The sequence below is a fragment of the Rousettus aegyptiacus genome, unplaced genomic scaffold, assembly GCF_014176215.1.
Source record: "Rousettus aegyptiacus isolate mRouAeg1 unplaced genomic scaffold, mRouAeg1.p scaffold_m13_p_2, whole genome shotgun sequence".
NCBI classification, from domain to species: domain Eukaryota; kingdom Metazoa; phylum Chordata; class Mammalia; order Chiroptera; family Pteropodidae; genus Rousettus; species Rousettus aegyptiacus.
The window spans coordinates 156,670,603-156,685,463 of NW_023416295.1; the positions used below are offsets into that span (position 1 = coordinate 156,670,603).

At 47.0% G+C, this 14,861-nt stretch overlaps 1 protein-coding gene across 4 annotated transcripts in view; it reads left to right on the top strand.

The window, feature by feature from the left end:
* The window catches only part of VWF (von Willebrand factor), a 123,704-nt gene that overhangs the window by 7,129 nt on the left and 101,714 nt on the right, over window positions 1–14,861 (top strand). For all 4 annotated transcript variants that reach the window (XM_016162761.2, XM_016162763.2, XM_016162762.2 and 1 more), the window contains exons 4-6: window positions 3,329–3,431; window positions 3,722–3,930; window positions 6,591–6,715. In XM_016162761.2, the coding sequence (XP_016018247.2) occupies window positions 3,329–3,431; window positions 3,722–3,930; window positions 6,591–6,715 (437 nt within the window). The remainder of the gene's footprint in view (window positions 1–3,328; window positions 3,432–3,721; window positions 3,931–6,590; window positions 6,716–14,861) is intronic.

The window sequence follows — 14,861 nt, forward strand, 5'->3', positions numbered from 1 at the left end:
GTGTAGGCCTCAGTTCCTCCAGCTGTAAAATAGAGCCAGTCTAGATCAGTGCTTTCCGAACTGAGTCATGAGCTATGGGCCACGAAATTAATTTAATGATTGTAAACAGCATTAAAAAAATTAATGGGAACAAGATAGAAGACATCAGAGAGTATCGGAGTGCATGGCGCACAGTGAGGGTAAATAGTGTTCTGTGAAATGTGGGAGTGTGTGCTTACTGCGTGGTGAAGTCACTTTTGGGGCAAAAAAGTTTTAAAGACACTTATTTAGATGATCTCCAAGACCCTTCGTGCTGCTGTAGTATGTTTTTCTAAATTTACGACTTTTCTAGCACATACTTCCAAAATTCCCCTTTCCGCAGCCTGCAACCCCGCCCCCCTCCCCGGATGTGGATTAACTGCTTTCAGGGCCCTCCTCAGCTGTCCAGGGTTAGATCTTCCATGGGCTCTTTGTAGTTCAGTCCTCATTAATCCCAGACCCCCCATCCCACCTCTGCCCCTAGATGGGCAATGATCTGGGAGCCAGGTCCACCTCCCCGCTGGGTTGCTGGCCTGCAGGACTGCTTCCTCAGCTTCCGAATGTTGATCTCTCCTGGAGCCCCGGGGAGCCAGCTCTTCGAATACTTAAACCGGCACCCGGTCTCAGTCCTGGCTCTGTCATCACTCACTAGCTCTGTGACGAGGGGCATGCTACTTCTTGTGTCAGCCCCCTGGGTGGACCCAAGTCCCACGGTCTATGGGGCCAGGCAGCCTTCATCAGTGATTTGAACAGGGCAGGGGCTCCATGCACCCCAAGCCAGTGGGAGCCTCGGGCCTCCATCTCACTCCCTCCTCGTTCCCTCTCATTTGACTTTCTGCTTCTGCTGAACTCTTGGCTTGTCCAGCCTCGAAGGTCCTACCTTTCAACCGTGTAGTGATAGTGACCCCTGAGCTTTCCTACACACCTGCTCAGCTTTGTCTCCTGGAGAACAAGCGACTGTATAGGTGACTTTACATCTTTGAAAGCCTCGAGGAGCAACAGATCTGCAGCAGCAGTGTGCTGGCTCACCAAAGCCTGTCCTACCCGCCTTCCAGCCACACACCCCTAGAAAACTTGTTCTCATGGCTCTTTCTGAATCCCCATGACGGAGAGGGAGGGCCTGCGCCAGGGAGAGCTGCGCGGGGAGTTCTCTCCCTTTTGCAGGCTTGGGGGCAATATATTGGCTGAATTACCCAGCGAGGCAGGAGCAGAGCTGCCCTTCCACCTGCTCTGTGAGGCTGGGGCGCATGGGAGGGAGAGTTGTCCTGATGAGGAGATGGGTTCTGTGGCCCTCTTGGGCTCCCTGTGATCCCCTCCAGCAGCTGGGTGGTGATGCAGCTGGCTTCCTCCAGGCCAGGAGTAGTGTTCAGTACCAGCCTCAGCAGAAGCCTGGGAAAGGATTTAGACTTTGGTCCACTGCAAACACCCAGGGGCCCAGAAGTCTCCTGGGAGGGACTGCTAACTGGAGGCTGTTGCCGAGCTGTCTCATTTGTTTGTGTTTTTAACATTTTATTATGGAAAATTTTAAGAAGAGATGACAGAATAGGACAGTGAACACCCACAGACCCACCACTCAGATTCTGCCAATAACAGTTTACTCCGTCTGTCCTATCACTATCTAGTTCTCTTTGTTTTTCTTTGGCTGATTTCTTGCTGTCGGAAAGTTGGCTCCACTTTTTAAAGATGTGCTAGCTGCAAAACCTGTTGTGAGTGAGAATACAGGGCAGGCAAGGCTCCTCAATCAAACAGGATGAAAGCCCTTAGCCTTGGCTGGCATCTCCTCTAACTCCTGACAGTGCTGGTCTGGAGCTCTGCAGAACGTGGTCTGTGGACTCTGGGCCTTCCCTGGTGGTCTCTGCACTGCCAACAGTACATTGTTCAAGACTCCGTTCTTAGAATGGACTCGTTCTCTCTGAAATTTCACCATTAACGAGTCTATTTTCTGGCTCATTTTGATTGGTTAGAGGTGTGTGTGTGTGTGTGTGTGTGTGTGTGTGTGTGTGTGTGCATGCAAGCACATGTGCACTTGTGCCCACATGCACATGTGTGTGTACTAGGTGGTCACTGTCCTCTAGCAGCGTTGGTCCAGCTCAGGCCCCTCTGCGGGCTGCGACTGAGGGGCCCCTTCCTTCGCTCTCCTTATCGGTGGCCCCAGCCATGGCAGCAGGACCTCATGTCAACAAACCTCCCACATTTCCTGGACTTAGTTCTACAGACATTCTTGTCTCCTCTCTTGCTGAGGAACTGGAGCCCCCACTCCCCTGCTCTCCTAGGAGAAGGCACATTTCCTCATTTCCAGTGGTTAACTTTCCCCCAGAGCTCAATGGCCCATTTCTTCAGGATCCCCAAGGCACTGTGCCCTCATGTCTGTCCTCTCTTTTTCCGTCATCTTCCATCTCTCTGTCCTCACTGGCTGCCCTTTACTTTCCCTATTTCTATCAATTTCTCAGCCAACTTCTCAGTCCCTAAGGCTTGAGACTGGACTCTAATCTGTTCCTTCTGGTTCCTTCATTTCCATGGTCACTTGGTCATCTTTGAATGCTAAGGGCCCAGCATGAGCACCAGCTCCCAGAGGCTAGCTGTAGGACTGTGATGTCTTCATAATGCTGCAAAAATCTGTCTTGTTTATTTTTCTGCTTTCATGTCAGCTACCACCATCCGCGTCTGTCCCTCACAACTGGACCATTGTCACATTGTTAGAAACTATTTTATCATGCGTTTGGCTATTCAGACATCTCTAATAGCAATATTGATAATTTATTGCATCCTTAAGTTCCCCACATGGAGTAACGGATTTTACCTACAGAATTTCTAAGCCTCTCCCAGAGATCAAACTCTGAGGTGGGACTCATGCATCTCTATTTTTTAAAAAAAGCACCCAGGGATTCTGATTGAGGCTTAACAGAAGAGGACATTTTAACTAACACGTCCTAAGGTACCTGTAACCGATAACTCACTTTGTTGCTTTCATTCACTGCCTTACAATGTATTCAATTGTTGCATGCTTGTCTTATCTTTATACTTAGATTGTGAACTCCCAGAAGGAAGAGGTCATGCTTTTATGTTTTCCTTTTGAGAAAGATAAGGGATTACTAGGGGGCTATGTATCCAGAAGGCACTCAATAAATGTTTTTAGAGGAATGAAAAGATGAGCGAGGAAATGAGATTTAGGGGGAGGTTTTTTGTTGCCCATTTGTTACATCTTTGGGAGGAAGTTTTCCACTGAGGTAAGATTATAGAGATGATAATTAAAAATAAATTTATTAACTTTTCTGGATAGTAATCACCACTACTGACTCTTCTCTTTCAGGGGACTTCCAAAATGGCAAGCGAGTGAGCCTCTCTGTGTATCTTGGGGAATTTTTTGACATCCACTTATTTGTCAATGGTACTGTGCTACAGGGAGACCAGAGGTAAGTCAGAAGCCCAAAACATCTGAGTAAAAAGGGTGCTGGGACACCCCATTTGCAAACCTACCTCGTTTTTCAGATGAAGAAGCTGGGGAACAGAGAGAGAAAGTAAATGTGCTCGGAGGAAGCAAGTAGCCAGGCTGAGGGAGAGTCAGGGTCCCCCACTGCTGGTCTAGCCCCTCAGTCACTTTGCACCACAGTCTGAACGATTAGGGGTTGGGGTTCAAGGGTTGGGGGGACAGCCAGAAAATGTATGAGAAGCCCCCTTCCTGAGCTCATCCTTGTCTTTCCAGTGTGTCCATGCCCTATGCCTCCAAAGGGCTGTATCTAGAAATCGAGGCCGGATACTACAAGCTGTCCAGTGAGGCCTATGGCTTTGTGGCCAGGATCGATGGCAGCGGCAACTTTCAAGTCCTGCTGTCAGACAGATACTTCAACAAGACCTGTGGGCTGTGCGGTGACTTTAACATCTTTGCTGAAGATGACTTTAGGACTCAAGAAGGTAAGCTTTTCCGGGGTACCATTTTCTGGAGGCGTGGTTCTGCTCGTAACTTCCCTGCTCACAAACCTCATAACACTCCTCCCCTAGCCTCCCCATCACCTCCCCTCGGTGTACCCCGCCAACCTGATCTCCTGGCATTCCATCTCACTGCCTCGACCTCCCATCACACCAGATCTTAGAGCTCTTCAAACTTTAGCTGGTTCAACTTTGAATTCCCCATAGCAACTTACATGTGGTAGATCGTTGGTAAATGCAGGATGATTTGAATAGACCCTCCTAAACCACTACAATGGACCTTCATGGATAAAATCTATAATGGAAGGTCCTTAACACTGCCCCAAAAGGCCAGGTTGTGTGTGTGTGTGTGTGTGTGTGTGTGTGTGTGTGTGTGTGTGTGTACACATGTGCATGTGTGTGTGTTAATAAGCAATAGAAGGTACTAGGGACAATGTGAAAATCACTACTTATCTATACTCTCCTTTTGGTAATTCCAATTACATTAACATTTAATTAGTGATGCTCTCTCGCAAAAGCTAAGCATCTGTATATAAGTTCTCCGTCCTTGTGACCCAACTACCCTCTGATTAAGTGGTAAGTGTGTAGAGAAACAGTTGGCTATTCTTTTTATTTGACTGGTAAATAGTAAGATTGTTTGTTTCTGTCTTCTCCAGCACTGATTTCTCCAACTTTTCATTGTTTCATGTGTATATTTAAAGCTATAAATTTTCCTTAAAGACCACCTTAACTGTACCACACCAATTTTGATACGTAACATTTTCTTTTTAATTTAGTTCTATGAATCTTCCAATTTCTATTGTGAGTTCCTTTATAACCTGTAAAATGTGTTCAAAATTTCCAAATACTTAGAATTTTTCAAGTTAACTTTGTAACTAAATTTATTCCTAAATTAAATTAGAAATTTAGAGAGATTCGTTAGTGGCCTAATACCTGATCTTTTCTGCAATTGTTCTATGTATGCTCTAAATGAATGTCTTTTCTGATTACTGCAGGATTCTGTATGTACTTGTTGAATTAAGTTTGTTTAATTGTGTTATTAAAATCTATGTAATTGATACACTTTTTGTCTGCTTTGCCTACTTGTTATTAAGAGAGCTGTTTTAAAATTTTCTACAATGGTGGCGAATTTGTTAATTCCTTCATGTAATTCTGTCAAGTTTTGCCATATATATTTTGATCCTCTGTGATTAGATTTTAGAAATGTTGAATCTTTCTGGTAAACTGTTTCTTTTGTGTAATGAGTCATCATTTTTAATAGTGCCTTTTGCCTTAAAATCTTTCTGATGTTAATACAGGACCTCCACCTTTCTCTGGTTAGTGTTTACTTGATATATCTTTTGCTATACTTTCACCCTTTCTGTGAGGTTTTGTTTCAGATATATCTCCTAAAAGCAGGATGTAGCTGTATTTTATTACTATTTTTTTTAAAGTCAGACTTATTGAGGTACAATTTACATATAGTAAGGATACATGCGATTGCGTTTAAGGACCACTCAAGTAATCTAAGACAAGCTCTTCCTCTCAAGCTCTTTAACTTAATCACATCTTTGCTGAATAGGAAATATTCACAGGTTCTGGGAGTGAGGAAGTGAATCTATCTTTGGAGGGGGGAGCATTTTTCCCTCTTACCACACCCCAGATGCCAACTGACTATACTTCCAAGGTCCTGCTTTTTTTTCTTTTGCCAGGGGTGGTTTATTTCCTGTTCCTAGATACATTATTTGACCGTGAAACATGCTTCACTCTTCTAGACCTCGTTGTGCAAAAAGGCTGCTCGCCTCAATGTTCCGTTAAGTACCTTTGCCATGAAGATTCAACAGTGTTAGTGGTGCTGCTGGCGGCTGTGACATCGCGTAGGCACCGACTTTGTACCAGGCCATGTTGGCCCATGAGTTCTCCGTTTGTCGTGGATAGCTGACAGCAGCGTGCTTGTTCTAAGTCCTAAGGCAGAGACTCCGTGAGAGCACAGGGAATGCAGTGCTTGGAGGGCTTCGGTTACCTGTTAAACCCTTACCTTCATTCCACAAAAGTATTCTGAGTATCTACAATCCATCAGATAAGAATTTAGAGATAAAAGACACAGCCTGTGCCCTGAATTAAGGAATTCACAGCTGAATGGGGGATAAATATACGCAAAAAGAATGCTTACACAAAGGATGATGAGAGCTTTGATAGAAAGATGGCCCTGGTGGTGAGGGAGCACCGAGAAGGGGCACATCTAACCACGGCTGGGGTGGGGGACAGGGAGCAGAGCTAGTTCAGAAGGGATTCCTGGAAGAAGTGGTTCAGGAGCTGCATCTCAAAGGATGAAGGGAAACGGTTAAGTCAATAAGGAGGAGGAGAACATTCCACACAGAGGGAGAAAAGCATGCACAGGCATGGAGAAGCAAGAATGACGGGCATCTTTCATGTAACCTTCCTTGCTATGCTCGTAAGCCCTCCTCAAGCCCTGGCTGAGCTCCCATGCCTGTGCCCAGTTGTTTTATGCTGAGTGCTGCACAAAAAGATATTCCCACCCTGATGCTTAACGTACTAAATCTAATGGAAGGTGGGTTCGGGTGATGACAGATCTAGAGTTTTCACGCAGAAGTCTTGGGTCAGGTATAACTGTGGCTTCATTTTCCTGAAACTTTTCTCTGCAGGGACCTTGACCTCAGACCCCTATGAGTTTGCCAACTCCTGGGCCCTGAGCAGCGGAGAACAGCAGTGCAAACGGGCTTCCCCTCCCAGCAGCCGATGCAACGCCTCCTCTGAGGAAATGCAGAAGGTGGGTCCAGCCCAGGCTGGATGTGTTCTGGATGGTGTGGGACTTCTGGAATTAAGAGGCAGAAAGACAGCCGGTCTCAGGCCCTCCATCTAGGGGACGGGTGGGCCTTCCACTGTGGGTCCCTTTGGCTGTTCAACGTAGGGTTCCCATGGGCCCCTTTCTTCCTGAAGACCAAGTGGTTTTCTCTAATTCTGGTTAACTCTAATTCTGATACTGTTCTGGGCCAGGAACTCTAAAAATGAGTCTGGTCTAATGAGTTGGTACAGTGAGTGACTCTACTTTTCTGCTTTACACTTCGAGGCCTTTTCTCTTGTCTCCACATGTTGCCGTCATCACCTGCCACCTGTCTGAAATTCTGCCAGTAGAAAACCATTCCTTTTTAGGTGCTCGATAAGTGGTTATTTAAAGTACAAACGGGAGAAAGAATCTCCAAGCTCTTACCAGCACATCGGCAGGAAGGGGGTTACTTTACAGTGGGGAAACTGTGATCAGCTTGAATGCCAATAGTTTCCTGAGGCTATGGTGCAAATTTTCTTAAATTTAGTGGCTTACAACAACAGAAATGTATTCTCCCATGGTTTTGGAGGCCAGAAGATTGAATTTAGTTTCCTTGGGCCAAGATCAAGGTGTCCCCTGGGTACAGCTCCTTCAGGGCCTCTAGGGAGATTCCTCCCCCTGCCTCTACCAGCCTTGGTGGCTGCGACGCTCCTTGGCTTATGGCTACATCACTCCAGTCACTGCCTCTGTGGTCACATGGGCTCCTTTTAATCTCTGTGTGCCTGAAACTCAGTACAGATGGTGGCACCGCCCGCCCTTCCCACGCAGCCCCATTTCTACCTGTATGGCAGCTAGTTAGCCACTCTCTCCCCTTCAGACTTTCCCCTCATGAACTCACAGACCAGCACTTCCCACCTGGAGGGAAGGGGGTGGGAGTGGGAGGGAGCGGGCAGCACGAGGCCCTGCGTCCGTCTTCCGCAGGTAGAGGCGGCCTTCGTGCCTCCTCTGTGGGAAGCTGGGAGGCTGACACACAGGGGAAGGACGCTCTGGTGTCCTGCTGTCTGCGTTCCCACTGGAGTGCCCCATGTTGAGAGAGGGGTGGGGAGAAGTGGGCCAAGTGCACACGGCACTTTCAGCATAAGCTCTCCAATTCATCCTTCTTTTCTTCCCTCCTCCCAATTACCACCCATTCCTTTTGGGGAGCTGAGCACAGCTTGAGGTTAGAAGGAGAGCAAGGTGCCCGAACCGCCCACACTGAGGAGTGGGTGAGTGACAGAAGCCGACTCTCCTTCCAGGGCTTTTTCTTCAGCAGACGAAGTTCACAGGGAATGCCCTCAAGGAATCATGGGCACTGGAGGGATATTATTCTATCTTTTATTCTGTAATCGGCGGATGGTTCACCCTCTCCTGCCTTTCAAAGTCTGTAGGCAGAGGTGAGAAGAAGAGTGGGGGTGTCTCAGCCGGTGGGGTGTGTTTGAGGACCTCAGATGTACCTCCAACATGGAGTCAGCTCTTTGACGACATATAGACTTTGTCTCATTTTATTTTGCAAACATAGGCCAGCTGATTGCTGGACAAATATTCCCCCACCCTTGGAGTACAAGGGGATACTTTCATTTATCCATAGAAGTAGATGGAGAACTCGACACTGAGGCCCAGTTGAGGAAGGAGACTGAGCACTTTATCTTCCTGAGACAAAGGGGAAGAAGGAAGGATCCATGAGAAGCCTTGTTTGTCTCTGGGTACCTTTTGGTGGCTCCAGCTGCAGGCTTGCTACTCACTTTGTCTCCTGGGTGTATTAAAGTTCTTACTAACCAGTGTCCTGGGAGCAGCTTAAGAAATTGGTTACCAAGGTATTAGCACTGAAGGAGGCCCCCAAACATGCAAGACCTCCCAAGGCGCAAGCTCCTCCAAATTCAGAACTCCAGGTTTCAGGTTGTTTACCTGAGAAGAGAAACCTGGCTTTGTCTCAGCCAATCAGGCTGTGCTTACTCATGACTAGGGCACCCTCATTGGCTGGGCAGCACAATGACTCATCTCCTGGGAAGTGATTAACGTGGTCTTTAGAACTAACTGTTCACAGCTGGCTTCGTCCCAGGGGCCAGCTCAGAAGTCAGAGTCTGGTAACTAGGATCATTTACAAGTGTTCGCCAGTGTGACTCCAAGGCCATGTGCTGTGGCAGAGAGTGTTGGTGGAGCAGACTACATTGACTTAAGAGCTTTCCTTGAGAGCCGTCGGAATCTGTTCTCCCTCTTCCCTGGTGCTTCCCAGTCTTTCCAAGGCAGTAGCAAGGAGTCAGCTCATTCTGAGAGCCAGGTCATATTACTTATACCTAAGGGATCAATGTTTCCTTGTTATGCCAACAAAACCCAGAGCCTGTCTGCTGGGACTGATAATGGCTTGTTTGAGTGAATGCAAATTTGCTGTTTTCTCAGCGTTTCAAAAAGAGGGTAGGATTGCTGGAGCAGAGCTTTCGATAAAAAAACAAAAACAAAAACAAACAACAACAATAACAACAACAAAAACCAAGCTCTAAGAGCTCTAATAATTCATCTTAATTTGCAGGCAACTCTGCTGTACAATGAACATTGTACAAAGAACCTCGGGTTGCCTTTTTAAAAATTTTTTAAAATTCTGTCTTTCTGGGGAATGTCAGCAAGGGATAAACTTTATAAGGGGATCTTGCCTTTGTCCTGCAGTCCCGTCTGCAACATGAAGGCCATGGCTCCAGGATTCTGGACCAGCTCGTACAATGCTCTTGCTAATTAGAAAAAGGCAGCCTTTCCTTAAGACACTAATAGCTGGGAAATTGCATTGTAAACCTTATAAATACACATAGAATGTACGTGTACATATATGATATCTGCGATGTGAACGGTAGCCCCTGGGGTGTGTTGCCACTGCATGACCTGCATGAACTATTCTTGATGGCCATGGTCATGGCCTTGGCCTTGGCCTCACTTCTGCTGTTAGGTGTAGCGGCTGCAACTGTTCTCCTCCTCAGGATCACCTCCCCCACAGCGGGAAGGCCCTCTTCTGCTTTTGCTGCTGCCGTCTGAATGTGAGGACATCATGCCTGTCCCCAACAGTCCTCTCCACATACCTCCTCAGAACTGGTCCTCAAGATTCCCAGTCTTTTTTTAAGAATACTGAATGCACCAGTTATTACTCAGCCTTCTAGTGGCGAATCATTCATCAGCAGCATCAGCCTCAGGCAGATGTCTGGAGCAGAAGACATTTCTTTTCATCAATGTTAGGAAACCTTAAGCTCATAATAACTCAGAGTGGGCTGAGATTCTAGAAGCTATCTAGTCCAGCCCCCTGCCCACTGCATGATTCTCTCCACGAGCTCTATTCAGATAGACAGGTGATGCTGCAACCTTGACTTTAAGAGTCAAGTCTTTGAGACGTCTTTGCTGGGACCTTTCCAGCTCTCTTGCAGAGCTTGGCCCAATGCAGCTCTTCTTGGCTCCCTGATAAAAGCCTCTCCTTTCTTTTTATCCCCATTTGAAGCTAGGTGCTCTTGAATATTGGAGAAGTAAGATACTTTTAGTCTGATTTCTCCAGGTCTTATTTAGGTGTTCCCATCCAACTGTACTCCCATCAGTCACCTAACAGTCCCAAATTGCCCGTTTTCCACTGGCTCTGAATTTGTCGTTTATTCGGTGAACACAATTCTTTTTCCTTTTATTATTTTGCTGCTCTTGTGTTCATATTTTTCCCCCTCTCCCTCTCTTCTGAAATAACATTGTATTTACCTGTAATCTTCTTCCCTCCAGGAAGTCACCTGTCCTGTATAAGCTAACATTTGTAAATACTCATGTGTACTTTGAATAACCATAACATGTCTCCTCAATAGCACAAAGAGGCACATAAAATACCCGTTCTGTTGGGGACTACACAATTCACTCTTCAGTTCCTCATGAAATATTGCCCAAGCCTTTTACTTGCAAACTAGGTACCCAGCTCTTTGTGCTGTTTCTGTTCACAGTGTGCTGGGAGGGAGCCCACAGGCTTGGGGATGGGCGATTTGAGCACAGGACTTGGCAGAGGTGCTAAGTGCACTGGCAGAGCTGGGGGCTCACTGGCCAGGCCCACTCCTGGCAACACACTTTTGCTGCCTGACACGTCCATTTACTTACCTGGGTGTTTGGCCTGGAGTAGACTGTTCTTAGAGATTGGGAAGACATTTGTTACATTCTTTTGCTCGGTAGAATAGTCGTGATTCAGAGACCAATCGTGGTCAGAGTCCGGTCCAGGGAAGGTCAGTACATCTCAAGGAAAGAGCCCAGGACCTCCAGAGGAGCGAGTTGTCAGATGATAGCACCATGACCTGGCCCGGTTTTGTAAGACAGGGTGTCCACCCACTGTGTCCTGCCGATGGTTAACTCAGAGTGGGGTTTGAACACAAATATGCATGTACGTGTGTGCGCGTGCACACACACACACACACACACACACACACACACACACACACACACCCCTTTATCCCTGTCGTATCGTGAGAACTGCTCTCTTGAGTCATATGTAGGCTAAGGAGTGAGAATTTATTTTGTGTGCTTTGCCGAGGTCCAAGAACCTAGGCGTGGTCCCTGGTTTCACTTGATCCTCTGTGTTCTCATGTAATTTCTTCTTTTCTCTGCATCTCAGTCTTTCTTCTCTAAGGTAAGCTCTACCCAGCACTGGCCGAGTCAGTGCCCTTTCCCTTTAGAACAAATTCTCTCCCCCTGAGTGCGGAGTGAAAGAAGGGACAGTGAACCCATGTGCTTGTGGTGGAACGGGGTGACTGTGGCCACTGTGCCTTTGGGGTCTAGCTTTATGGCAGAAATCAGGGCTGCCACAAGGTTTCAAAGCTTTTCCTCAAATTAAGCAGAACTTGGCCTTTTAGGGTGCTTATTTAACAAATCCTTGACAAGGGTTGGACAAGGTCCTAGTACTCGAGCTAACATAACAATTTCAGAATCCTTTAACAGAGTTATTTCTTAAGCAGCTTCTTTCCCTTCTCCTTCCCCCCGGTGAGGACAAGAATGAGCAAGAATGTTATGAAGCCCTCTAGTATGCACTTATTGAAATGTTTTGTATGGATTGGGTGAAACTAAAACTGTGCAAAGTGGCCAACGGACAGGACACATAGGAGGCATTGAAGGACCACACACATGCTATCTTAAGTAGTAACCAATGAATTGCTAAATGAATGCTAAGTGTAATGGCAGCCTAGGAGAATCAGCTCTGTGAGAAGAGGTCACTGGGAGCTGACTGGGTGGAGGGTTCCATTTCTAGAGCTCAGGTGGACCCTAAACCGGGAACCAGGGATCGGCGCTGGGCCCTTATCCTCCCAGCCAGCTGAGCCCTGCTTTGATCTCTGAAAATTGCTCAGAGGCCTTCCAGGAGACCAGGGTGGAGGGTAAGGAGGGTCATGAGGAGGGCTGGGCTTCTGGAAGATACCAGTTACCTTACTTCTCATAAGGGCTGTACCCGAACGATCTCAGAGAGAGGAATGTCCAACTCTGCAAAAACCATCCATTTGGTGGAAATCTATCAGCCAGTTTCAGGGGGTCTTTGTGAGCCAGATTTTAGAATGTGAGTGGGAATCCCAGGCCAGCCAGAAGTTATAAATAGATTCAGAAAGCCCCCCCCCCCCCCATCCATTTTTGTGGGCCGGCCAATGAGAAACGATACTCTGCGCCGGGGCAAATTCTTGAACCCACTCCTTTGGACCAGCTCAGGCTCTCGGCGCCTCCACACCTCCTCCGGGGACGGCCGCAGGGCACCCACATCAGGCCGGGAAAGATCAGGGCCAGGCTGAACAATCTTGCACTTTATATATCGACCGCTTCTTTCTTTGTTCACTCTAGTCCTAGGAACGCCCCCCTCCCTTCTCCTTTGTCAGCTGTTGGAGAACAAACACAATAGCTAAGCTTCACATCTCTGCTACGGCTTATTCTCCTGGCCACCCCACCCGCGTCTGTCACTGGGGAGATGTGCTTCTTTTCTCACTCCCTCCCTCTCTTGGCTTGGCATCTCCAGGGAAGAGGCCTGGCCTTCTTTAATGAACTGAAAATGTGATTAAGATGGGCCACAAGTGGGTCTGTCTGCACAGCCACCAAGGGAGGGTGAGGTCATGGATTGATGTAGCTGGGGCCGGAGCTCTCTCTCTGGCTTCTGGCACCACAGACAAAAGATAAAGGAAGACAGAAGGAGCTGATGCCGGGCACTGGAGCCAGGGAGATGCTGGAAGTGTGCAAATTAGCTGACCATCCTTTTGTCTCCTTGCCAGAATGGTTCAGCAGAGAGCTGAGGAGAAGCCATTTTTGAGCCGTTTGGCTAATACTGACAATGATAATAGTTATAAGCACTTGATTGCCTTCCTGTGCAATCTCATTTAATTTTATTTTGCGGCAACCACCTAAGGTAGGTGTTGGTATTTATGTTAGGAGTAGATTCTGCTGTGAGTGACAGAACACCAAAAGGAACAGTAGTTTATACAACACAGAAGCTTATTTCTCTCTCATTGTAAAGAAGCTTGAAATGGGATGTCCAGGGCCAGTGCAGGACCCCATCCATGGTGCTGGGATCCAGGGTTCTTCTGTCTCTCTTCTCCATTGTCATCAGCATGGGGCTTCTGCTTCATGGCCCAAGATGGCAGCTCAAACCTCAGGCATCACAACCACATTCCTGCTGTAGGAAGAGAAGGGAATAAGAAAGAAGCACCCTCTTCTTTTGAGGATACTTCCTGGAAGTTACGCATGACCTTTCTGCTTGTATCCTATTGGGCAAAACTTAGTCATATGGCTACTTCCGGCTGAAAGGGAGGCTGAGAAAGGGAATCTGTATCCCCAGTGGCTATGTGTCCAGGGGAAATGGACAACCGAAGGTTCTGTGACTAAGAAGGGAGGACTAGATCCTGCACGACTGTCAATCTTGTCCATACTCTCCCTCTTTAATGGGAGAGAAAACAGAGGTAGCTGCAGAGAGGGGAGATCATTTTCCAAAAGTCACACATTTTGCAAGTGCGAGGGTTGGGACCTCAGCCCAACCAGGCTTCTAAAGCCTGCACTGCTTCCACTGCCTTCTAATCTGACTGTTTGGAACAAGGTGAGGAGGGGCGGGTGTATCATTGGGGGCATGAAAGGCCACGTACATCGTGGTTTGGTGACTGGACTGTGGATGGAATCAGGGTTTGAGTCCTGCTCAGTCATCCGTTCACTAATCCAGCAGTTTGCAAACGGTTTAATTTCAGGACCCTTGTACACTCTTAAAAATGATCGATGCCAAAATGAAGATGCCAAAGGGATTTTCTTTATGTGGGTCATGTCTACAGATGTTTATTATATTAGACATTAAAATGGAATGGTTTAAAACATTAATTCATTTTAAAAATGACAAACACATTATATTTAACATGAATAACATCTTTTTTAATGAAAGCAACTATAAATTCCAAACAAAAAATGTTTAGGGAGAAGAATGGCGTTGTTTCACAGTTTTGCAAATCTCTCCACTGTCTGGCTGAAGAGAAGTCAGCTGGATTCTCACAGCCACTTCTGCAATCAGTCTGTTGTGATATCATATATCATGTACCCTTTGGAAAATTCCACTGTGCCTTTGCAAAAGAATGAGAGCACAAAGGGCAAATAACATCTTAGTATTAGTACGAAAATGGTTTTGACCTCTTGGATCTCTGAAAGGATCTTGAGAGTCTGTAGGGGGTCCCGGGACCACAGCTTTTGAGTCACCATCCTAGTAAATTCTTTACTCTCTTCATGCCTCAGTTTCCAAATCTGAAAGACTGCATTTATCTCATCTTTCTCTGAAGAGGTTTGAATTCTTCAAAGGTGTCTACAGGCCTCTGAAGGGTCGGTTTGTGGGAGTGGGTGATGAGGTGGTCTCTAAAACAGCTCTGCTCAGGAAACCATCAGTAAGTAATCTATGAGGTGGGGAGTCAGGACAGGTAAACTAAAGAAGCCAGGCAAGGTCAGATCCTGGAAGGCCTGGCCTTGCTGCCTTCCTAGTGAACCAGAACTTGGTCCTCTAATCTGGGGTGAGACATAGCTGAATTTGCCTTTTATATTGCCCTGGATTTACTGCTGGAGACCTAGAGGCCGCACTGCCAATGCCTGTTGAGTGAAGGTTTGGTCACCTCCTACC